At 38.1% G+C, this 26,217-nt stretch overlaps 1 protein-coding gene across 7 annotated transcripts in view; it reads left to right on the top strand.

The window, feature by feature from the left end:
• CACNA2D1 (calcium voltage-gated channel auxiliary subunit alpha2delta 1) overlaps positions 1-26,217 on the top strand; it is a 372,424-nt gene that overhangs the window by 177,314 nt on the left and 168,893 nt on the right. For all 7 annotated transcript variants that reach the window (XM_068167762.1, XM_068167753.1, XM_068167734.1 and 4 more), the window contains one exon: positions 11,155-11,199. In XM_068167762.1, coding sequence (XP_068023863.1) covers positions 11,155-11,199 — 45 coding nt within the window. The remainder of the gene's footprint in view (positions 1-11,154; positions 11,200-26,217) is intronic.

Below are 26,217 nucleotides of genomic sequence, written 5' to 3'. Positions count from 1 at the left end.
TGACCTTTTCTTCTATAATCTGTCTCTGTTTTGAGAAAACAAAGCCTGGAGGTTTGATGAACTCAGTGCAGAACAGTGTAAATACAGTCAGATGCTCTTTTTAATCATTTTCCATCTTAGAGTACACGCTGGCACCACAACCACAGCATCATCTCAGCTTCTGGTTTTCTTTTTTCCCTTTCCTTACAGAACTCAGTCAGACCACAGAGGCTTCGGGTCTTATCAGCATTCACTGTCAAGGAGAGATCTCAAAATAATTTTTAAATGTGATTTTTATATTAATGTTGTGGTTGAGGCAAAGACTATGATCATAAAAAATAAAAATTAAACCAAAATGCAGTTAGACTTCTAACAAAGTAACTGCAAATGGAGCTTGGGCTTTACTGTTTTGAATTTGGATGAAAACAGTGTGCACTGTATAATAACCTTGACATTAGGTTATGCAATTAAATTTCAAATAAATGTATTAAGTCTCTTTATAATTTAATTTGGGGTTTTGGTTTTGTTTGGTTTTTTTTTTTTCCCCTTGAGTAATCTTTCTTCTCTTCTGGTCCACTTTTCAGAAAATGCCTGCTCAAATTAGTTTGCACACAGATCTTTCTGATAGACTAAATTTTCACTGGAAGATTCATTCTTCTAATGACTGTGACGGAAAATATAAAGATATACCATAAACCTTTCTGTGGATGACGGTTCTTTAAGTGCTTCTGATAGCATTATAAATGGTCTGTCCAGAACTTGGGTTTTGGTGATGAAAGCTCTTCTACCAGCATTGTACATGAAGCATTGTAGAAAGAACCTTGTTGGGGCAATCTGTTTCTGCTTCTAATAAGCTTGCAATCAGCAATGTCCTTGGCAATCAGATTGGAGCCTTATAATAGGCAGTGAAGTTTTAAGGAGAAAATAGCACAAACATTCCTTCTATGGAAATATGTATGGGCTGACTTCACTGGAACAAATCCAAAAGAGGAAGGGCATATAGGGTGCTGGTCATAATACCAAGGTCTATTCAGCGCTGCTAGGAATGTGCCAAAGTGCCAGTTCTAACCCCGTTGATATCGCCCAATTCCCTAGCTGCATGTACAGCTGGAGAAATGAGACCTATGTAAAAGGTTTTAGATTAATGCAGTTATGAATCATAGGTATAACCCAGTATTTCTAAATGAAACAGCCTTGTCAGTTTGAATTTTCTGGTATGTAGGGGAGTGAAAGGAGGGTAGTTTTGACACTTGTGATGGTCCAATTATTTTTCTTCTATGGAGGTTCATGAAAAAAATTGTACGTGAATTGGAAGGAGGAGAGGAGAATTCTTTATGAAGTAATTGCTGTTATTCCCCAAATAGATCTTCTACAATTACATTTGGTACTGCATTTGATTGCCTTGCAATGGTTGGTTAACTAAAGCAATTTTGTTTCCATCTGGGTTGAAATATTAATTGTACTTACATATGTATAAACATAAGGCATATCTCATTTGTGTTTTAAAAAGGAGAGGTTTTATGGATGGACTATTAGCATCCACTTATTTACATACAGACTGAGACTCAGACTTTTAGGAAGTATCACTTTAAAATGCCACATGAAAAATCCTTTCAATATCCTTATCTTTTAAGCATCTGCATAAATGCTGATTTTTGTTGTCCTAGTATTTCTGATACTGCATTCATTGTGATGTTGATGTGTAGACTGATGTTTACTGGCCTTAAATTTAAAGAAAAAGTCATGTGAAAGCTACTTTTGAATTGTTTGGGGTTTTGTGTGGTTGTGTTGCTTGGTTTTAGTACAGATGTTAGCTGCGTAAAACAGAAGTGAAATATTACTTGGCAAAGAAATGGAAGATAAAAAAAGTTAACTGAGATAAAACAGGTCTCAGATGACAAGAGTTGATCCCAGAGGTGACCCAGGCAGAGCAGTAGTAGGCATCTCTCTGTTCTTGATTTGTGTTGCAGATTCAAGATTTTCAGGATTGTTTGTCATTTATTGTGGATGTTACAACAATGCTAAAACATTGCATCTTAAAAGCCTCTGCTTCATTTCAAAGAGTCAGCTCAGTGAATACACTTTTTCTTTCAAAAAGGAAAAAACTGTGAAGAAAACAAACTAGAATATTTATTTCTCTCAGATTATCAGAGAGAGGATAGAGCTCTCTTAATAATGACTTGCACCCCTGAGAGTCCTCTTGGGTGCAAAGAGTGTCTGTGGGAAATGAAACTGTTTAGATTTGGCTCCAGACCTGGAATACAGGAAGCTGGTCCCTCCAGGCACAGAGCAGAAGGGTGATCTTTTCCCAGTAAGCTCATGTTGTGGAAGTTTTAACAGCACAAAACACGAGCAAAGTGTAATAGCTGTCTTTATCTTCATACAATGCTCTGATCCAAAACCTAGTGAAATAAGTCTTCGATTGACTGAATCATTTTGGGTAAGGCTTCACACTTCTAAAACCTGTGTGATTTGGGAGAAAAAAAAATAAGCTGAATGGCTGGTTTTAAATTGACATGTAGATGGTAAAGGTTTTAGGGAGGGTAATATTTTAGTCTTTGGCAGGTGGTGTCTGTCTCCGTTCTGTGATGTATAGCTTTCAGTTGTCTATAATTTAATTTAAAATGTACTGTGTTGGCCAGGTTGGATGAGGCCTTGACCCTGACTGTAGTTGAAAGGTGTCCCTGCCTGTGGCATGGAGGATGGAGCAGGTGATATGTAAAGTCCCTTCTGACCTAATCCGTTCTATGTCTCACTGAATGGAACTTTTCCTTTTTTTCTGTCAGTGAATTTTTTACACTTTGACATATATCTACTCAGCCAACAGGGATCTGTGTGTGTGCTAGAAGTGATAGGACAGTGAGATGCAGAGGCAAAAACAATGAATCACATTTACTGAAATTGTGTGGGTTTGGGGGTTGTTGTGGTGTTTATTTAATGCTTGTCAAATCACTTACACTATTTTTCAATAGTGCATTCTCAAAATGCAGTTACAGCATTCAAAGCACTCTCACCTTACTTTCCTAGGATCTCCATAATTATGAAGAAGAGATTCTTAATGTAGAAATTTATTGTGAACATGCCCATGCTGAAACCTGTTTGGAGACACATGCCATGGGCTTCACCAGATGAGTACAGAATGTGCCTGATATTCCATTCTGGAAAGAGGATTCCACTGCCTACATGTCCATATCCAGCATTCTGCCCCTAATCTTACAATTCTTATTTTCATAAATTCTCAGTGATGCCCTCTGGTTTACAGGTTTCTAGGAAGCACTAGTGAGATCTGAGAAATATGTCTTGGAGGCAGATCATTAAAAATAAACAAAAATAAGGGTAATGCTGCTTGCTTCTTGCCTGGAGTTTTATAGCTTCCTAGACTCTCAGGTGAGTTCTGAGTTTAGAAATCACTGGCTTCCTCAAAAATCTGGGTTGCCATAGGAGAATTCTGCTCTGCATTTGTTCCATTATATAAGCATGTATAGGTATAGCCCCAATATAAGACTGGTGGGGATGCTGGAGTAGATGATCTCTAAGGTCCCTTCCAACCTTAAGCCATTCTATGATTCTATGATCTTTTGTTCTTAATTATTGTTGTTGTTGTTATTTATCATCTCTTTAGATGCTTTGAGTGAAGGAGTGCAGTCTTACAATCTAAATTATTGCAAGGATCTCATTCAGGCAGTGAAGTACTTCCCTGATAGGGAACATGCCAAATAAGCTTTCAGAGTAAAGTGAAAAAACATCTTCAATCATTGCAGAATCTTTCAAGAGTTCTGTCTGAAAAATCAAATATATTAGCAGACATCTAATACTTTTTCTTTCCTTATTGACAAGGCAAGTAATTTAAAAACCATGCAGCTTCTGAAAAAGGGGTGGAGAGAAAGAGCTGGGAAAGAAAAAAAGAAAGGTGTGATTTCTCATTATTAAGACTCCATACATGTGCATTATCACCTTCATTTTTAATAAGTCTTTAATGTACTTTCTGAAAGCAAAAAATCTCATTAAAAGCAAGAGGTGCTATTGTACTCAATTTATTAACACCTTAGAGGATCTTTACAATAGGAAAGCTTTTTGCAGCCTACATGTTTTCAAAGAGTTCATGGAATTTGTAACACAGGTGAAGCTAACCGGCTTTTTGGTTTTACCTTTCACCTTCAAATGCAGCTGCTGATACAAATCTATGCTAAGTAATTCTTCACAGTGCTTTACTACTCTTAGTGAATCAGTGAAGTCAATTAGAAATGGAGTTAAAAGATGCTTTTTATTTTGTCTGTAAACCAAATATTTTCACCATCTTTCTCCTTGATTTGTTCTTGCCACTATAACTATGATATAACTGGTTTCCTCTATTTCCATGCAAAAGTCTAGGCAAACTTATTCTCCAATTGCCATGTTAACCTGACCCTTTAATACATTGACATTAGGAAATGTTCCAATGTTTTGGAAAATGGAGTATTAACCTGATTAATTCTGCTGAGTTTAAATTACTAATAAGAGAAGAAATTTTTTTTTTGTTTTGTTTTGGTTTTTTTTGTAATTTAAATTCCCCTTTTCACTCTGATATGTGCAAAAAGTTAATCAATGGACTGAGCCCATAACATTCAACTATAGCTTTTCCTAATGGAGGCAGACTTCTGTAAGATTGTGAAACCAGAACAAGGGGACACAGTCTCAAGCTGCACCAGGGGAGGTTTAGACTCGAGGTGAGGAGAAAGTTCTTCACCGAGTGAGTGAGTCGTTCGTCATTGGAATGTGCTGCCCAGGGAGGTGGTTGAGTCACCGTCCCTGGAGGCGTTCAAGAGGAGACTGGACATGGCACGTGGTGCCATGGTCTAGTCATGGGGTCTGTGTTGATAGGTTGGACTCAATGATCCTCGAGGTCCTTTCCAACCTAAGTTATACTGTGATACTGTGAAATTCAGAGACTATTACAAAATTTTAATTCTTACTTCAGAAAAGAAATGCCATTCATAATAGCCACATTTTGGAGACTCAAATTAGACCTAAGATGGTTTTGAGTGTTTGCTGTGAACAGCGTCAAATATTTGGATATAGAAATATAAGGGTTTGCACTACAGTTAATATTTCACATGAAATATAGAGCCTTTCTGAAATTCTGAGATCAGTTGCTGGGATTTTTGGAGGCCTTGATAGCTTATCCTGTTCTTTTGACACAGGATTCCTGTAAGACACTACATGAAAAATCAGCTTTCTTTTGACACAGATCATCACCTTGAAAAGAGAAAAAGGAGCTAACACGGAAACTGAAAGCTTTACATATTTAAGTCTATAGAACTCAGATGTCATGAAATACCATCAAAGAAACAACAAGAATCCCATCCCCTCAAAAAAAACCAAAACACCAACACCAGAAAATAACAAAACCAAACCCACAGAAAAACCGAACAAAAGAACTACCAACAAAACCCAAGCAACAACAACAAAAACCAACAGTCTAATGACTTAAGAAAAAGGTATCTTACAGGAAGGCTGGAAACAGACTTCTTACAAGGGTGTCTAGTGATAGAACCAAGGGGTCATGATTTGAAGCTGAGGGAGAATAGGTTCAGACTGGTTCTTAGGAAGAAATTTGGAACAAGGATGGTGATACTCTGAAATAGGTTGCCCAGGGAGATTGTGGATGCCTCCTCCCTGGGGGTGTTCAAGGCCAGGATGGATGAGACATTGAACACCTGAGTCTAGTTGAGAGATGTCCCTGCCCATTGTGGGGGAGGTTGTAGTTGATGATCTCTGAGGTCCCTTCCAACTGAATCCATTCTATGATTTTTTAATTTAAGTTTTACTACCAAGAAGTGATGTTCCAAGAACAATAACTTGTTCAGTAGTTGAAAAGAAAAATGTCTGATGTTTGTACTTTTGCAGTTGAAATAGAAATTTTATTATGGATTCAATTTTGCATCAGTTTTTAAATATTCCAGGAATGCTAGACAATCTTATTATTAAGAGGTGCATTTGGCTTAACGGCCTTGTGAATTCTTATCTTCCCATTCCCTGAGTACAGTCTAATTCTCATTAGAATGTAATCAAAAGGTGAAACTAGCTTTTTATGGCCTGAAAATGCTGATGTGTGATTCAAGAAGTGGCAGATATCTCTGTAGACTTGCCACAAAGCAAGAGGTCTGTATAACAGAGCAGAGAGACTCTTCAAAATTAACAATATGCTGATTATGCATGATGCTGATATATCATAGACATAAAAAAAAATTCTACCTGATTTGACCAGGAATGTGGGTTATTAAACATTTATTTACTTTTCTCTTGTTCTTTTGTGCAGTGAGCAGACGTGAGCCACTGAGCAAACCAGAACTATGTAAATAAATGCCCAAACTTGAAGCAACATTAGGATATAGCAAGTTTTGAAAGCTCTAGGCCAGCTCTATGACTGCTTGTAATTTATGTGTTTATGGAAAACATTATCATTCTATTTTCATTTTCCCATTTGGCAGTGCCAAATTATACTGCACTGGAGCACTGTGCCTTGTAACTGTCATGAAGATATGAAGAATAAATATGACTATGCTAATCCTGAATAGATCTCTGCTTTTAACAATGGATGAATAATCCCTGATGAATAATTAATTGAGGTAGGATTCTCTTCTTAGTCCGTTGGGCATTACCATTTCTCAAGAGAGGAGCTTTAGTTTTGCATTTCTGAGAGTTACATATGGGAACAGCAGAACAAAGGAACTTGGCTCCATTGATTTTGTTTTTTCTGTGCTTGCACAATATTTTGGTGTTTTCTCCTGATAGAGCTTTTTAAGCTTTGTATGTTATCTTTTTTCCACCTAAAAAAGTGAAAGAAGAATTCCAGCAAAAGTTTTTTGCCAGACTGAATGATCCAGGGAGACCTAATAGAGGTCTCCTAGTACCTGAAGGGGGCCTACAAGAGGGCCGCAGAGGGACTGTTTCCAAAGGCCTGCAGTGATAGGATGAGGGGCAATGGTTTGAAATTAAAGAAGAGGAGATTTAGATTGAATGATGTTAGGAACAAGTTCTTGAACATGATAGTGCTGGAACACTGGAATAGGTTGCCCAGGGAGGTAGTTACAGTTACATGTTCAGAGGTCAGGTTTGACAAGGATCTGAGCAACCTGATCTTGCAGAGGATGTCCCTGCTGACTGCAGGGGGTTGTTTTCTTCTGAAAAACAAACAAACAAACCAACCAACCACCACTCACAACAAACCAACACCAAACCACCCTCAAAGTTTCAAGTTACAAGTGTTTTCATATTGTGCCTTCCTTAAGCCTTCAAAAATACTGTAATCTTGTAAAATAGCTTACCTCATGACTGGACTCTATGTAGGACACACATTTCAATAGGATTTTCATTTTTAGAATACACAGTATCTTACTGTGTTTCTTCACGAGAAAAAAAAATCAAGTATGATTTTTTCCAGTGTATAAGTTTCTGAGTTTCAGCTGCAGAAAATGTATTGCACAAAATCCATCCTCATTCAAAGTTAGGAAGCAAATGTTGGATTTCTTATGTGGCATGCTTTCACACATAATTCAGGCTTCAGAAGAAAGTTCACAATGGCTTTTCTAAATAGCCCTATAACAATACTATTAATGTGGTCATGAGAAAAGGAGAGGGAAGAGGTGGTCAAAGCAGAACAAGTGTCCATTTAATTTCCATTTTAATTGTGACTTCATTGATCTATTTAGCTGATATCAATTGTTACATAGTTGAGAGAATTATATACTCAATGATGGGAATTTACAGGGTTGAAAGGCTTCAGGTTTTGGGTTCTGTCTCTGTAAAGCTGTGAAGTAAAGTCCAACTTGTCATATGTGAAGTCTGAGGTTCCTCAAAAGTCTTTCTAGAAATAAGATTAGTAAGGTACCTAGAGAATATTAATGTTAGCAACTCACGTACTCCAGAGTTTTAGATTCTTTCAAGTTTAGACTTAAATGAGCTTCAGTTTTCAATTCAGATGCCTAAATTCTATCCACTGTCAGCACTGAATCTTTCAATCTGGCCTTATACTTATATTAAATCTGTGCCTGTACGTCACTCTTATCTGACAAATGATATGCTTATATGAGGGTTGTATATTTTTGTCACCCTGTCTAGTATGCAGGTGATTAATAAATTACTCAATTTATTTATTGCTCTGAGGCAACTGTGAATGGACAAGTGACCCTTTCCAGAAGGACAATTTCAGTAAAGGAATAACCTCTAAATGAATGGTGAATAAGTTTATCTTTCTCACCTTTTAAAAAAAAATGTATTCTATCACAAAGCGTATGCAGCACCTCTAATTCTGCTGTACTCATCACCTTCATCTTTTTATTCCAATTACTAGTCTCAGTTGAATCTTGAGAAAAGCCCTTTTACACAGATTCAATGAGAAAGGCTTATCAGAAGTTATAGTGCAAACTTGACAGGTGTTAATTATTGTATGAAATTTAATATTCTGAGAAAGTATTTTAATCAAAGTATGTTTTTGGGGAAAACTGCCTAACCAAGAGTCCAGCACAGAGCTGCAAAGATGCTGAAGGGAATGGAACATCTCCCATGTAAGGAAAGGCTGAGGGAGCTGCGTCTCTTTAGCTTGGAGAAGAGGAGGCTGAGGTGTCACCTTGTTCATGTTTATAAAGATGCAAGGGCAGTGTGGGGAGGGTGAAGCCAGCCTCTGCTTGGTGATGTCCAGTGATAGGACAAGGGGCAACAGGTGCAAGCTGGAGCAGAGGAGTTTCCATGTGAACATAAGGAAAAACTTTTTCACCGTGAGAGTGCTGGAGCCCTGGAACTGGCTGCTCATAGTGGTTGTGGAATCTCCTTCTCTGGATACATTCAGAAACCCATCTGGATGTGTTCCTGTGTGACCTGTCCTAGGTGTGCAGCGGATTTGATCTGGATGATCTTTCAAGGTCCCTTCCAAGCCCTAACATCCTCTGGTTCTGTTTTAAATGCATTTTCTAACCCATTTCGTACAGCCTATATTCACGCACAATAACTACAACTAATTCAATATAGTGCTTGACTTTGTATTCACTGTAAAGCCAGGAGCTGAATCAATATTTCTGCTCATGGATATGGAAAGGAGGAAAAATTGTTATTACCTGGTAATCCCCTTATTTTACATGTGCCATTTCCCTTATGTAAAATTTCAGAGATATAATAAAAGAGGTTGTAGTAGTTTACATCCTTTCTTTTCCTCCCCTCCCCTCCTAGTTCCAGACTTTTATTCCCTAAAGGAATTCTCTTTACAAATAGATGTTATTTTATATTTGCTGTAGGTCATATTTAGCTTTCTTTGTTGAAGACTCTAATTGTACCTTAAACTGCATGTCAGACCCAATGAAGGATTAAACTAAAACTATCTGGCTTATTTGCCATAGGATTTATTAGGCTGGATTTAAGTCTGAATTACCCTGAAAGGTATTATAGTGAACTTCTTTAGATGCACGTTTTTATCCTAGGGGAAACAGGAAAATTATTTTAAAATTGAAGCAGATGGATTTGCCAGCATTTAATAAAGTATTTTTGTAGCATTTATAGGCATTTAAGCTATTCTAATCTTTCCAAGTGTGGGGGATTCATCTGATTTTAAAATGTTTTCCAAAGTTGTATCTGTTCCATTTTTAAACTGAATAGTCACAATCAGATGTTACTTGTCATATGGTTTCATTTGCTCTTGATTTCTTACATCTTAGTTATTCTTCCATAAATTCAGCTTCAGACTTGTCTTACTAAATCCCTTTGTTCATGAACAGAAGTAACAGTGAATCTTTGTCCCACCTGTCATAGCATTACTGGGAAAAGAACGAAAAATACCTAGAACATTTGCATTCTGTCTTAGGCTTCCTGACTAAATGTGCAGCATTAGCTGGTGGACAACCATGCTACAGTGGGAAGATTCAAATGTCAGGAAGTTAATAAATAACTAAACTACTTGCTTGAGAACCAACAGCAAAGAATTTTGTTCTTGTCAGCAAGAAGTGGTTAAATTATGACAAATTGTCCTCTAAAGATCTAACTGATCCGTGCATCTAATTGGTGAGCTGTACAGCATTAAGTATGTTGTAGCCCTGTATCTCATGTTTTTTATATTAAGAATAGTGAGATATGACCAATGTCAGTGTTATTTTATGTATTATATAGGTAATATCTCCTGACAGAGTAAAGATCTACAATACATGAATAGCTTAACAAAATGTCTAATATGGGGTTTTATCATGTATTGTGTTTATGAAATCCAATTCTTTAAAAGGTGATTTTAAAAAGTACATTTTAGTCCAGCAGTAGATAGCAGTGCTATTTTAAACAAGTTGCTTGACATAAAGAAATAGAATTTCTTCACTTATTGAAAAATTAAAGGGACTTAAAAGATGGTATGTACATAGATGTGTCTGCTTCATCCAGAAATGCACATACTTGCTTATTTTCATTCAAAAAATATAGAGCACATTGCAACAATTCTATGTAGTGGAAAGCTTCTATCGTGAACCTGAATTTTTAAGGCTTTTGAACGATTCAGAAATATTTCAGAAGAAAACAAAACTGCTTTCTGTAGGAAATACACCAATTGTCAAACTGTTGTGGATGTTACAGTGAATGGAGCTTCTGTCTGATTTGTAATGGAAACTAGTAATCTTCTCCTTCATTGCTTACTTGAATTACATGGAACAGTTGTTTCCACAGAGCTGCCAGGATCCACTCTGTGCTACAAAAGCCAGACACTCCTCTGAGGTATTTTCCTAGGTTTTATTTTCACCACAGGAAGTGAATAAAACAAGAAACACGCATGTAACAAAGACTTAACCCACTTAGCAATGCCCCTGCACCATTGTATCTGTTGCCTGATAGATGTCACGGTCCATAACTTACCTCATTGCATAATGAGAGTCCTATGTCTGTAAAAGAAACAGCTTAGAAAGGTTTTTTTGAGCTCTGGATTTTGTCCAATGTTGTCTGTACTTTTCTAGTTGTCTTTTTGAGTGACTTTTGTAGCTTACCACAACATAGTTGTTTAATGAATGAAGTTAAATGGGAGGACTAGAGAGCAAGAAAAGGTCTGATTTTGTCATATTTTGAAAAGAATGCATGAAGAAATGTGGATTTATTTGAAAAATGCGTTTAGTTACAAATTATTACTAGTACACTTTATTCTTGCAAACTAACACACTTTTCTTTCTCTCACAGAATAATGATATCATCTATTACAATGCAAAAGATGACCAGAACGATGTAAGTACTACATTTCTTCTTGTTACATTACCTTTAATTTCAGAGAACTAAAAACTTGAAAATCTTAATGAAACTCTAAGACTAGCATTGAAATGCTTTGCAGGAGAAAGAAACTAAGAAACTTAGAAATGCCTTGAAATGTTTCCTCAAGATCCCAATAATATTTTACGTTCTAACTCTCAAAGTCTGTCTTCCCTCACAGAGTCTGAGTTACTGTTGAGGTAGGGAATGTCCTGGGAGAAGAAAGATCCTTACAGAAGTATCATTCACTTTTTGAAATGTAATAAAACCATAGTTATAGGACTAGAGAATCAAAATTATAAATGTAAATAATTTATATGTCTCTGAAGGAAACATTTTCTGGCCCTGAATTCTAAACTCATATTAATCCTGGGTTGTTTTTTTTTTGCTTGTTTGTTTTTTTCTTAGTAAGATTTTTTTATATATATATGTATATACACATGAGGAGAACACAGATGTAAAATGTTACTGAACATCTGTTTGTATCCACTTTGTGATCTGTCATGTGACTGCAATAATCTTTGGGGAAACTGAAAATGCAGCCCTAAGTTTTAGACAAAATGCATATTTCAGTTCCTATGTGTGCTAAAACTCTCAGTTGAAGTGGCTTAAGTTTCCTGTCTGGGTTTAACTATCAGAAATCAATGCTTTTGGGGGAGAAGACAAGTTGTCCTCACCTTTACTTGAGATAATACAACTGCTTGTATTCATTATAGATTTAATTTATAAAACCATAGAAAAATTGATGTAAAAGTATTAGTTAGAATTGCCAGCATGCTTCATTTGCACTTTTTAATCAAGTATTCTTTAGATATTGATGGCTTCACTGCTGTAATTGATGCTTGTGCTGTAAGGCTATTAAGGAAGATACATAGATCATGTCAAGCAGAACTATTTTATATGCTTGTATAGAGTTACGAGTACTGGAATTCATATACAAGGAGGCTCTACTGTCTTGAGTTTTAATATTTGCATACTTTAAGTAAAATGCATTAGAAGTAAACTAAATTTGAAAGGTTCTCTTCTCATTAAATTCAATAGCATGGCATGTTCTAATCACTACTGGAAATAGATTTACAAAGAATAAACATAATATTGAGAAAGGTCTTGAGTTGACTGCTTCTACAATGTAAATCCAAATCTGTTACCAAGGCAGAAAAGGAAATTATGTGCCTGAATATATTATCATTTATTTTGACTTGCCTCTTTATTCCCAGGAGACAAAAAACAAACAAACAAACACACCAACAAACCAACCAACCAAAAAACACAGACAAAAAGCCAACAACACCCCCCCCAAAATCACCAAAAATCCCCCAAAAATGGAAAAAAAAACCCAAAACATCAAAATTTCCATTTTGATTTCTGTTTCAGTTTTATTTCTTTTTATGACTTTTTGAACTCTTTGAATTAGATTTATAATCACCTTAATTGTTGAGTTAAGAATAGTTTCATGTGAGTGAGGACCAATCTTTCAAGAAACAGGTAACATTGTAACTGTGTCTAGCAGAAGTAGGACAATGATGATGCCCCTGTACTTGGCCATGATGTGTCCACAGTTTGAATGATATGTTCAGTTCTGGGTGCCACATTACAGGAAAGATATTGAGGTCCTGGAACATGTCCAGGGAAGAGCAATGAGACTGGTGAGGGATTTGGAGGACATGGCACAGGAGGAATCATAGAACCATAGAATGGCTTAGGTTGGAAGGGACCGTAGAGATCATCTACCCCAGCCTCCCTTCCATGGGCAGGGACACCTCTCAACTAGACTCTGCTGCTCAAGGCCTCATCCAACCTGGTCTTGAACACCCCCAGGGAGGAGGCATCCACAACCTCCCTGGGCAACCTGTTCCAGAGTCTCACCACCCTTGTACCAAAGAACTTCTTCCTAAGCTCCAGTCTAAACCCCTCTCCCTCAGCTCATAAACCATTCCCTCTTGTCCTATCACTAGAATTTTGTATGAAAAGTCCCTCTCCAGCCTTTCTGTAGGTTCCCCTTAGGTGCTGGAAGGCAGATGGTGACCTTTTTCCCTTAAGCTTAGAATAGAATAGAATAGAATAGAATAGAATAGAATAGAATAGAATAGAACAGAACAGAACAGAACAGAACAGAACAGAATAGACCAGACCAGGTTGGAAAAGACCTTTGAGATCATCAAGACCAGCCTATCATCCAACACCATCTAATCAACTAAACCGTGGCACTAAGTGCCCTATCCAGTCTCTTCTTAAACACCTCGAGTGATGGTGACTCCACCACGTCCCCGGGCAGCCTATTCCAATGGCCAATCACTCTTTCTGTGAAGAATTTCTTCCTAACATCCAGCCTAAACCTCCCCTGGCACAGCTTGAGACTGTGTCTTCTTGTTCTGTTGGTGGCTGCCTGGGAGAAGAGACCAAACCCCACCTGGCTACAACCTCCCTTCAGGTAGTTGCAGACAGCAATAAGGTCTCCACTGAGCCTCCTCTTCTCCAGGCTAAGCAACCCCAGCTCCCTCAGCCTCTCCTCATAGGGCTTCTGGAGAAGAGAAGGCTAAAGGAACTTCTTAGTACTCTCTATAACTACCTGAAAGGAAGTTGCTTCAAACCATTCCCCCTTGTCCTGGTGCTAGACACCCTTATGAAAAGTCCTTCTCCAGCCTTCCTGTAGGATCCCTTTGGGTAACGGAAGACAGCTTTAAGGTCCACCCAGAGTCTTCTCTGGGATGAGAACAACCCCAGCTCCCTCAGCCTATTCTCATAGCAGAGATGTTGCAGCTATCTTTGTGGACCTGCTCTGGACTCACTCCAACAGCTCTGTGTCCTTCTTATATTGGGGACACCAGAACAGATGTAGTATTCAAGGTGGCGTCTCACAAGAGCAGAGTAAAGGGGCAGAATCACCTCTTGTCCTGCTGGCCACGCTCCTCTTGATGCAGCACAGCACAATGGGCTTCATGATGGCACTGCTTCTCATCAATCAGTCAAACCAAGCCTCTTTCGTCAGAGCTACTCTCAGCCCACTCTGAACCCACATCTAGAGGTGTGTTTCTCTCTTTTGACCATGTTTCTATAATGGACTCTTCCAGATCTTTTTTTAGATGTTAAAAAAAATATAGAAGAAATTAATCTCCCAGGTCTTCTTGTTGGTTTTCACTTGTCCCCACATCTCCTTTGCAAATTATAGCTTTATCAGAAAAGCAACCCTTCAACTTAAATTCTTTGGTGTGTTTTTTGTTTGGTTGGTTTGGTGTTTGGTTTAGTTGTTTGTTTTTTTTCCTCTCTATATTAATACACTGTAGTATAGTTTGTCTTCTTTCTTCCTGTTTATGCTGTGTATTGTCTTTTATCAATAGCTGTCCTGAAGGGCTTTTTTGAATCTCATGACTGTATTTTCTTGGACTTTAAAAAAACCCCAGACAACAAAAAGCTACATAAAATCCAGTCATTCTTTGGCCTTTGGATTTTTGTCTCTCAGATAAAACAATCAATTTGTAATCATATAGTCCATCAATCTGTAACACACCTTTTGTATTTTTTTCTTTGTAACGCCATTTAGATTCTACTTGCTTATTTTGCCCACAGAGCTGTATGTAATGTGTGAGCACTTCATGATAATTAATGAGTTTTACCCTTACAACAAAGTAGAAGGTATTATATTCTCATTTTTCATATCTCATAGGAAAATAATGGCCAAACTTGTGATTTAATACAGGTCTCTGAGATTTTCATTCACTGTCCTATTCCCTTGAACCCTTTCAGTTTGATATATTGAAGTCTGTGTCGTGCACTTTAATTTGCAGGTTTCGACTGCTTGTGTCACATTTGGACAAATGCTGTAGAGCTTTTATTGGACAGCTGAGCAGTACCACATTAAGATGCCCTTTTCTCTGAGCTTTAATATTGCTTTTCCCATTTTCTCTTATTGTCCTTTGTGTGGCGTTCTGTTGATAATAATCTTTGCTTCACTGTTCAGATCTCTGTTTTGTACTGGTCTCTATTTTATTTCTAGTGACTTCAGATCTTCTTTATAAATGTATTTTTTCTGTTTCTGTGTGTTCAGGCAGTCCAGCTTTCCACTATGCACTCAAGGGTTATTTTAAAATAATGACTTTTCCTAGTCTAGAGCAACTGAAAAGCTCTTGTAAAATTATGAAAGGGTGTTCAGGTGTGAATTTAAGGTTGGGTTTTTAACATACCACAATTCTGAGTGTATAAGCTGTAATGCATTGGATGGAGAGCATAGAAATTGAGTGCAATAATTTTTTGCCTGCTCTTCTGTAAGTTGTTTTTTTTTTTTTTTTAAATCTCAGTAATCTTCACTGGGAAATATGAGTAAGCTATAAACCTGTTCTCATTCCATCCTTTCCAAATGTCATCTAGTCCATCTCCCTCTCTGCAGTGAGCAAGGACATACTTCACTAGATCAGGTTGCTCAGAGCCTTGTTGAGTCTCACCTTGAATATCTCCAGGGAAGGGGACTCAGTTACCTCCCAGGCAACATGTTCCAGTGTTCCATCACAGTAATGGTCATCCTATCACTGCAGGCCTTTGGACACAGTCCCTCTGCAACCTTCTTGTAGGCCCCCTTCAGGTACGGGAAAGCTACTATTAGGTCTCCCCAGAGCCTTCTCCAGGCTGAACAACCCCAGCCCTCTACCTATCCTCACAGCAGAAGTGTTCCAGCCCCACTGATCATTTTTTGTGGCCCTCCTCTGGACCTGCTCCATCAGGTCCATGTCCTTCCTGCGTTGAGGGCTGCAGCACTGGACACAATACTCCACGTGAGGTCTCACCAGAGCAGAGCAGAGTGGCAGAATCACCTCTCTTGTCATGCTGGCCCTGCTGCTTTTGATGCAGCCCAGGATACCATTAGCCTTCCTGGCTGCAAGTACACACTGTTGGCTCATGTCCAGCTTCTCATCCACCAGTAACCCCAGGTCCTTTCCTGCAGAGGTGCGCTCAATCTCATCATTGAATCATAGAATGCTCTGGGTTGGAAGGGACCTCCAAAGTCCAACCTCCTATCATCTCCCAGCCTGTATTGGTATCTAGGATTGCCCCAACCTAGGTACAGGACCTTACACTTTGTGTTATAGCACCTTATGAGATTCTTCTCATCCCACCTCTCCAACTTGTCCAGGTTCCTCTCCAAAGGACTTACTCTTCTTCACAGAATCCTAGAATGGGCTGGGCTGGAGGGTACCTCCAAAGATTGTCTAGTCCAACCCACTCTGCAGTAAGTGGGGGCATCCCCAACTAGATGAGGTTGCCCAGAGCCCTTAATTTTAGCCATTTCATAGTCCCTTGACTTTCAACTCTTTTAGGAAAATTGCAAAGAATCACAGAATGTTAGGGGTTTGAAGGGACCTCCAAAGATTGAGTTCAAATGCATACTCCAGTGTTTATGCTGTGCACTTTGCTCTTTCATGTCTGGAATCCAAAGTTATCATTTCTAACAGTGTGATTTGGAAGCCATTCTTTTGAATGTGACTACCAGAATTGATAACGAGGGCATGACTGACATTGTCTGCAAGTATCAAGACTTTTTGTTCTCTGAGGAATGTTTGCCTTTTGCCAAGTATCAGTGTGAAACATGTCAGGTCTTTCTATTATAGGTAAGCTTGAGTCCAGCCCATAGGGAGAAAAGATATTCCTTTCCCTTTCTATTGAAATTAAAATGATCTATTGCCACAGGCAGCAGGGATTCTTGCTTTTTTTATTACTATTTTTTAAGGTTTCCAGTTAAAAACCTAGATGTCAGGTTTATATTATTTATTCAAATTTGAGCAAGACTTCTCCCAAATGAATATATGTTCGAGGCTACAATGAAAAATACATGAAGATGAAATATATGACTGCCCCAAAGCTATCTCCTACCTGTGAAACAGAGTTATGAAATAATAATGGCAAGAGTGATAACTGTAGTTGCAACATCCTAAAACAGATGAGGATGTTCTTAATGCAGAGAATCCTACCTCGAAGGCAAATTTGCACAAAAGAGCAGTGCTTGGTCTCCCCCATGCAGGCTGAATTTATTTCAAATCAAAGATCAACAACTAAAGCTAGTGATTCAGCAGTTTAATGGACTATTTCTTCCTTCAGTATATCCCCTACTAGTATCGAATGTATGAGTGATAACAATTGCAGTGACTCTAGTGTAATTGTTTATTGGTAAATAAACCAACTCCAACACCTGAATTTGTAATAGAATCACAAAATGTTAGGAGCTGGAAGGGATCATTTAGTCCAACCCCCGCTGCCAGAGTAGGAATCACCTAGAGTAGGTAACACAGGAACACATCCAGGCAAGGTTTGAATGTCTCCAGCGAAGGAAACTCCACAACCTCTCCGGGCAGCCTGTTCCAGTGTTTTGTCATCCTCACAGTGAAAAAGTTTTTACTTATGTTAATGTGGAACCTCCTCTGCTCCAGTTTGCACCTGTTGCCACTTGTCGTATCCTTGGATATCACTGAGAAGAGTCTGGCTCTGTCTTCTGATACTTGCTCTTCACATCTTTATAAATATGAATGAGGTCACCCATCAGTCTCCTCCAACTGTGTTGGTTAGAATTGGGTCACCCAGCCTGTCCTCTCTTTTTCATGCACGTTCTTAAGGCCCTTTCACTTACTGCACTTCATTGTGGTATGCCAGATAAAGCAGTGACCTTGGTTTCTATAGCAGCAAGTACAAGCAAGAGTGTTTCTATGTATCAACCTTTAGTAATAACTATAAACTTCAAGTGTTATCACTTCGAGAAGCTGACACTGCTTGCAAAACTCTGCTGTTAGTTTCAGAAGGCATGGTCGCTTAGAAGAGACTGATCTGAACAGCAAAATTGCTGAATATAAAAATGGTTCTGTTGTTTCCAGTGTTACTTCATTAACAACTTTGGTCTCCAGTACTTGCCATAACTATGGCAAAGCATCAGAGCTTCAGAACGGAACCCTCTCATTTTATGCAAGGTTATTTAGTCTGCAGTTATGCACCTGGGTCATATTTTCAGTAGAGCTGAATAGGAAACAATCTGGAGTGTAGATTCAGAAACATTGCTTGCCCACATGGCTGTGAGAGGCCATCTGTGCAGCTGCTTTTTTCTTGTGTCTTGAAAGTCTTTCACATGTTTAGTGTTGGTATTTGAAAATGTGGAGTAAACCTACTCCTGCAGCTTATTTGTGCTGTGTACTACAAATAACTTTTCATCCATTGGGTAATCATACTTTTGAACTCATCAGCTCATACTTTAAAAGTATTTTTCCCCCCCCTTTTTGGTGTTTTATTTTGTTTGTTTGGTTTGGGGTTGTGGCTTGTTAGTGGGGGTTTTGGTGTGGGTTTTTTTGTTTGTTTGTTTGTTTATTTGTAGTTGTTGTTGTTGTGGGTTTTTTTTTTTTGTTCTTTCAAAGTCTGATCTGTTTCTTCATCTTTTTCTCAGTCTCTGTCAATGCTATTGAAATTTGACAGCATTTTTAGTATTTTACCATATAAAAGCTTTTAGAGAAAAACATAAATGGTCTTATATATTGTTATGGCATTTTACTTAAATTATGTATGTGGTATTTAGTCTACAGGGAAAGTCTAAGGTCAATATGTAACCCAGAGGTCAGTGCATGGTTTTGTGTTACCTACTGCTTTTATCTGCCTGGATACACTTGGCATTTGATTAATTATGAGCTGCATTATATTTATGTGAGCATGAATTAGTGAGTGATGTTTGTATAGTGTTTTGAGCCCAATTAGTATTATCTCAGAGAATAACAGAATAAAATGAGCTTAGGAGGGCTCCTGGAGTTCCTGTTGTCCAGCCTCCTTCTCAAATCAGGGCTATACTTGTTAAAAATATTTTAATTGACACAGAAGATAGTAGAAATTAAGAAGAAAGAGCAGTAACTAATCAGTATGCTACAGGATGTACAAAATCTGGACCTAAGTAGTATGACCAAATATAAGAATGAACTGTGAAACAGGATCAGTTGATGGCTTAGCAAAGCATGGCAAAGACAACTCCATGAGATGGGAAAATCAAATTAATTAAATGTTCACATTCAGTTGGTATTATAACTAATTCCCAGTGAAGCATTAAGAAGATTTAACAGTTCTTGTTCTCCAGGGATATGATCTTTAATCAGATGTGGGGGTGGTGAAAGGTAGGCAGTGTAATTTATTCCAATAAGAGTAGAGGAGTTCCTACTTTGAAATGTAATTGGCTGATGCACAAAAAAAAATCTGGAGTACATTTTGGTTCTGAAATTGTAGATGACCGAATATATGACCAAGACTTTTGTCAAGGATGGGTTTTTATTTTATTACTTTTATTTTAATACACATATTTTGAGTATGTTAAGGAGATGTGAATGATCAATGATTTAAAGAAGGCTATGCCCCATCCAGCCTGTCTTTGAATGTTTCCAGGGAATGGGAATTTACCAGCTCTCTGGGCAATCTGTTCCAGTGTTTCATCACCCTCATTGTAAAAAATGTCTTCCTTTTATTTAGTCTAAATCTACCCTTTTAAAACCATTACATCTTGCCATGTCACTACAGGCCCTATTGAAGTGTCCGTTCCCAGACTTTCAAGTCCTTATTACGTGAAGGATTCATTTATTCATGAAACCAAAGTCATGATGCAGTGAAAATTCTAAATAGTATGGGATACAAACAAAAAAAACCAAAAACAAAAACATTGTGTTGGAGATAGATAATAATTTTGTGAGTACCTAAAAGTTCTGATCTGGAACTGTGAACTGTGAAGTTCAATAGGAATGCTGTTGAACCATCCATAAAAAACCTAATGTAGTCATGTAGTCATACATTAGACAGTGATGATTCTGCAAGTAGATGTATAGAAATTATTTTCAACAGAAGAGAGTTTGCACTGTTCCATTAATTTAATTAATTTTCATACTTGCATGTGGTACCAAAATTACTTATTTACAAGCATATGGGAACACCAAAAGCACTGAGCCATCAGTGGGCCAAGAAGGTCAAGAGCATCCTTGCCTGTATCAAAACTGGTGTGTCCAGCAGGAGTAGGACAGTGATGGTGCCCCAGTACTCATTTCTGGTATGGCATAAGATAGGAAAGATACTGAGAGGGTGCCCAGGAAAGAGCAATGAGCAGGAGCAGCTGAAAGAACTGGGGTTGTTTAGTCTGGAAAAGAGAAGGCTAAGGACAGATGTTATTGCTCTCTACAACTGCCTGAAAGGAGGTCGGAGTAAGGCTGCTGTTGGTCTCTTCTCCCAAGTAACCAGCAATAGGATGAGAGGAAATGGTTTGAATTGTACCAGGGGATGTTTAGATTGGATGTTAGGAAAAGCTTCATTTCGGAGAGTGGTGAGGCTGCCCAGGCAGGTGATGGAATCACCATCCGTGGAGGAGTTCAAGAAGCTGTAGATGTCCTGCTTCAGGGTATAGTTTAGTAGTCATGGTAGCTGGGTTTCAACTGGACTCTTTCTTAAAAGTCTTTTTCAACAATAATGATTCTATAAAACTGGCCCTTGGGCATGACACACTAACAGTTGCAACTGGAAAACTGTTTCCCTGTATTTGAAGATACCCTGACCCTACATACATATATATGTATATACATTCTTGTGTTTGTTTATATGATTTTGTATATATTATTATGTTTGACATCCTTTTGTTGTCTAATCAGATAACATAAGAATATTGAAGTTCTGAGCCAACTATTTTCGTAGTGTTTTTGTAACCCTTTCATTGAGTTATGTCTCTCAGAGTTGAGAGAAGAACATAACTTAAAATCTTAGTGTCACTGAATGAAGGCTGCAGTCCCCCACTGCCACACAAACAAAAGTGAAGTAAACCGTTTACAGTTGTCACAACCACTTACTTGCACTTGGCAATGTTTCCACAGCTGGAAAATCACATCTATCAAAAAGATAATAGAAACAGTTATCAGAAGCCCATGCTGAAGGGTGGTTGTAGACAGGTGGAGGTTGGTCTCTTCTCCCAGGCAGCCAGCACCAGAACAATAGGACACAGTCTCAGGCTGCGCCAGGGGAGGTTTAGGCTGGATGTTAGGAAGAAGTTCTATACAGAGAGAGTGATTGCCCATTGGAATGGGCTGTCCGGGGAGATGGTGGAGTCACCATCACTGGAGGTGTTGAGGAGGAGACTTGATGGGGTGCTTGGTGCCATGGTTTAATTGATTAGGTGGGTTGGATTGGTTGATGGGTTGGATGCGATGATCTTGAAGGTCTCTTCCAACCTGGTCTGATCTATTCTATTCTATTCTATTCTATTCTATTCTATTCTATTCTATTCTATTCTATTCTATTCTATTCCATTCTATTCTGTTCTATTCTATTTGCCATGGGTTAGCTGTTTGGGTGGGTTGGATTGGTTGATGGGTTGGACACGATGATCTTGAAGGTCTCTTCCAACCTGGTCTGATCTATTCTATTCTATTCTATTCTATTCTATTCTATTCTATTCTATTCTATTCTATTCCATTCTATTCTGTTCTATTCTATTTGCCATGGGTTAGCTGTTTGGGTGGGTTGGATTGGTTGATGGGTTGGACACGATGATCTTGAAGGTCTCTTCCAACCTGGTTTGGTTTATTCTAATAATAAAGTTTATTCTTTGCCTCTATTCTATTCTATTCTATTCTATTCTATTCTATTCTATTCTATTCTATTCTATTCTATTCTATTCTATTCTATTCTATTCACTTCACTCATGACATTATCTAAAATGCAGTGAAAGTGCTGTGGCTATTAGAAAATCTGCCTCTTCAAAATTGACTTCCCTCTATCTTGTCTTTATAAGACCTGTTCCCATCCTTTGCTTGCTGCAGGCATATTGCTGAGCCATGTGCTTCAAGCAACATCTTATTTTACTCTCCCTCTGAGGTCTAGTTGTAAATTTTAATGGGGTCATCAGCAGCGTTGAAGGAGCTGTGCACATAGTTCTGCTGAATTACTCTCCTCAGGAAGAGTTAAGGAAACACAACAGAACAGCATACCTTATTTTGAGTAAGGACCTGAGTGCAGCAAAAATTCTGTGGACATTTTTTATATAAAACCGTATCTTTGTACAGAGCAGAACAGAACACCAAAACAAACATGGGCAGTGAGACTCAGCTGTTCAAAATTTTACAGTTCAAAATTTCAGTTAAAAAAACAAACCTGGAAACCTGTAGATGAAAACATAAAACTTTTGGAAGAGAGAAGGTGACCTAATGGTGACATCGCAGTACCTAAAGTGAGCCTACAAGAAGGCTGTGGAGGGACTGTTTCCAAAGGCCTGTAGTGATAGGATGAGGGAAAATGGTTTTAAATTAGAGAAAAAGAGATTTAGATTGATTGTTAGGATAAATTCTTTGCTGTGTGGGTGGTGGAACACTGGGACAGGTTGCCCAGAGATTTAGTTGAGGCCCCATGCATGGAAATACTCAGAGTGAGTCTCTACAAGGCTCTGAGTAACCTTATCTAGTGGAGGATGTCCCTTCTCACTAGAGGGAGTTTTAACTAAATGACCTTTCGCAGGTTCCTTCCAACCCAAATCAGTCTGTGATTCTATGAATAAATGGAATGATAGAATTTTGGTCTTGCTAAAACCATAGGAACAGTGAAATGTTATGCAAAACAGAATCCAGGGATACTAGGGTGAAAAGCAGTAATCATTTCCTTTCTGGTTTACATGAGTATGAAAGCAGACAGGTGTCCTTACTTCTTGCTGGATAATAGTTCAGGAATTTGAAAAAAGAAAAAGAAAAAAAATATTCTTTTTTCTGATACAAAATATGTTCTGATGCTCTGACCCACTTCTACACTGATCCTGAAAAGAGTTTGCCTTCACAAAACAACTGAAGTTAGTAAAGAAATAAAATCCACTGGTCTCCCTCTGGCTGTGATGATGGAAAGTGAAATTGGCAGCTGTATTGGACTTAAAAAAATCAGAATGTAAACCTCCTTTTTATTTTAGATCATGCCAAAATTGGGTTAGCCAAGACCACAAAGAACAGCTACAGAAGAATCCACTTTACCTGAATTTTTGTCATCAATTGACCTTTATTTTGATGGTGAGCAATAGAGATGTGAAAAATACACTCTAGTTTAAAAGGAATAAACAACAAACTGACTGTAAAATGGCACAAATGTGAGACAAAAAGAGAAATGGAGTGAGTTTGTCTCATGAGGGAGGGAGAAATAGGTCTGGAGATTCATTGCAGAGAAATGAGTTAAGATGTTTTGCTGACTGTCAGTGGTAGGTAACAATGTAATTCAATAAGTGAAGGCCAGGTTTGAATACAGAGAAAATTAATCTTTGGACAGTATCTCCTGTGGGATTTTCCTGTGCCAGTATTGATTACATTTCAGCTTCTGACTCGAGAGAAAAATTGGTCAGTGTTGGATTTTAATTATATTCACTTGCTGTATTACTTTCCTTCAAAATGTGTTTTGCTGCTTTCTTGAAAAAAAAAAAAAGTGATTAACTCTGTACTGAAACTATACCAACCAACAGCATAATCTGTCAGGCTTTTAATAGATATACCAACCTAAACAATTAATATCATTAAGGTTTTCCTTTTTAATCTTTCCTTCTCTTTCCTAATTAAGACAAAGATTACTTTAAAATAATAATTTTGACAAACCAAATCAAAATTATGTTAAGTTTGTATAGAAGGATCCACTATAAACATTGGGTGTGTGAAGCCTGGCCCAGCATTAGTCTTGACTGGTTAGGAGGTAGTGGCCCGAGTGAGTACAACACTAATTTACCTGTAATTCTTCTAATAATTTTCTGTTGTGTGCAGATTAGCTCAGACACCTTTAGATTTAGTAGTAAAATTAATCCCCCCTGAAGAAAATGGCAAAGCTTTTACAGGGTTTTGTCATTTGGTGTCTCTTTTTTTTAGGGGCAGATTCAATATTAGAGCTGTATATCACAAAATATTCTCAATAAAAGTCAACAATAAGGATACGAAAGCTTCTACATTACTTTATGTAGTTCTGGGACATCCACTGTTCTGTATCACTTAAATTGAGGTTTTAGATTCATGTTCTTGTTTTGCTATCATGGTATAATGGTAGAAAGAATAACAGAGTGGAATTTTATCACAGGCTTTTTGGGGGAGCCTCTGTATGTATGCTGTTAGAAACATGGTAAGCAGACATTACGTTTGAAAGTTTAAGGCATTCACGTGGATTATTTAAGCTCTTTCAGTTTCAACAAAGTTTAATCAAATTCTGGAAACAGACTTCTTCCATAGCACATGAGTAATAGAAGAGACTGAAAGCTAGTATCTATTACTTGGACTGAAATTTAAATACAAAGCAGAAGAAAGATGATTCTGTGTTCAAATGCTTCAGGAAAAGTAAATATACTATGGTATGGAAACTTCTGTGCAAGACCTGATAGGACGGACCTTGTGGTTTACCATCTTTCTCTTTTATCATCCCCTCTCATTCCAAAATATTTAGTGTGTAAATCTAGTTGGAAGAGAACTTTAGACACCTGTTAATTCTGGTGTTTTATTGTAATAATGTGTCTTGATGATCCTTTTTTGTGTGTGTATGAAGCAGACTGTGAAAAGATTGAGAATTTGCAGTCATTGGTATTAATTTCAGTAATTGGAGTGTTAGGGTTTTTTAAAATCAAGCATCTTTCAGATAGGAGACAAATTTTCTCACATGGTTATTGAAATTGCATTTAGAGAACTAGATAAACTCGTTACATTGAACTGCAGGAAGTCAAAAGATAATGTGTGAAAAGAACTTCATAGTTTGCTTAATGTATAGCATTCTAGTTCTGCAGGGAGGGAGAAAAAAATATATATTGCACCAAAAATCTGAAGATTGAGACAGATGACATTGTCTGAAAGGATCTCTGTGTTGTTTGGAGTCATAGAATGCATAAACTGTTACTGATTCTGGCTCCAGTTTGTACATTTCAAAATAGGTTATAATAGTTTGTAGAGGGTTGACCTTGACTTGCTTCCAAGTACATAAACCTCCTGTCTTCTTTCACAGCAGCACAGGGGAGAGGAAATATGTTAAACAGAGGACTTGAGGGTCTAGATAAAGGCAGTTGAAATAAAGAAAAGCAAAGGCTATGCATGTAAAGGAAAGGAAAAAACTTATTCTTTGTCCCATCAACAGGTGATGTCAAGCTATTTCATGGGAAGTAGGGCCTTAGGATATAATGGTTGCTCCAGAAGACAAATGCCTTAATAATGCAGGCCTTTGTCTCCTCTTCCTTTCTATTAGCTTGTATTGCTGAGCATGACATCATGTGGTATGGAATATCTCATTGGTCAGCTTGGATCTGCTTTCTTGGTTGACCCCAGACTCCTGCCCACCTCTACTGGCCTTTGGGAGGTATTTTGGAGAGAGAGCCTTGATGCTGTGCCTGCACTGCAGCAGTAGCCAAAGCACTGTTGTGTTATCAACACCTTTCTAGCTACCAACACAAAGCACAGCACTATGAGGGCTGCTTTGAGGAAAGTTAGCTCAATATCAGCCATACTCAATACACAGTTTAACCTTCTGGTAGATTTTAGAGAATGACACATTCCAAAACTAAAACATTATTGTCTTATGTCTGAGGGATGGGGGGCAAGATGAAGGTGATGGTCTCTTTTCAGTGGTGCCCAGTGATAGGACAAAGAATGGATATAAGCTGAAAAACAGGAGATTACACCTCAATGTGACAAGCCACTTCTTTGTGGTGAGGGCAACAGAGCCCTGGAACAGGCTGCCCAGAGAGGTTGTGGAGTTGTCTTCTCTGGAGATTTTCAAAACCTGCCTGGGTGTGATCCCATGCAGCCAGCCCTAGATCATTCTGCTTTAGCAGGGGTGTCAGACTGGATTATCTCTAGAGGTCCCTTCCAACCCCTGACATCATGTGATTCTGTGATATTCAGAGTTCTTCTGGGAACCTCTGTAACTGAGGTTGCTGTGTCCACAAAAATTGTAAGTGAAAATAATACCACACACGTGAAATTAAAGACAATATGTGGGCTAAGGTCATGTTCTTAGGAAGATAGTGGT

Source organism: Melanerpes formicivorus, unplaced genomic scaffold, assembly GCF_026170545.1.
Source record: "Melanerpes formicivorus ecotype bairdi unplaced genomic scaffold, bMelFor1.0.p_v2 SCAF_3, whole genome shotgun sequence".
Taxonomy (NCBI): domain Eukaryota; kingdom Metazoa; phylum Chordata; class Aves; order Piciformes; family Picidae; genus Melanerpes; species Melanerpes formicivorus.
Note: the sequence above shows the minus strand (reverse complement) of the source record. Positions and strands in the feature narration are given on the sequence as shown.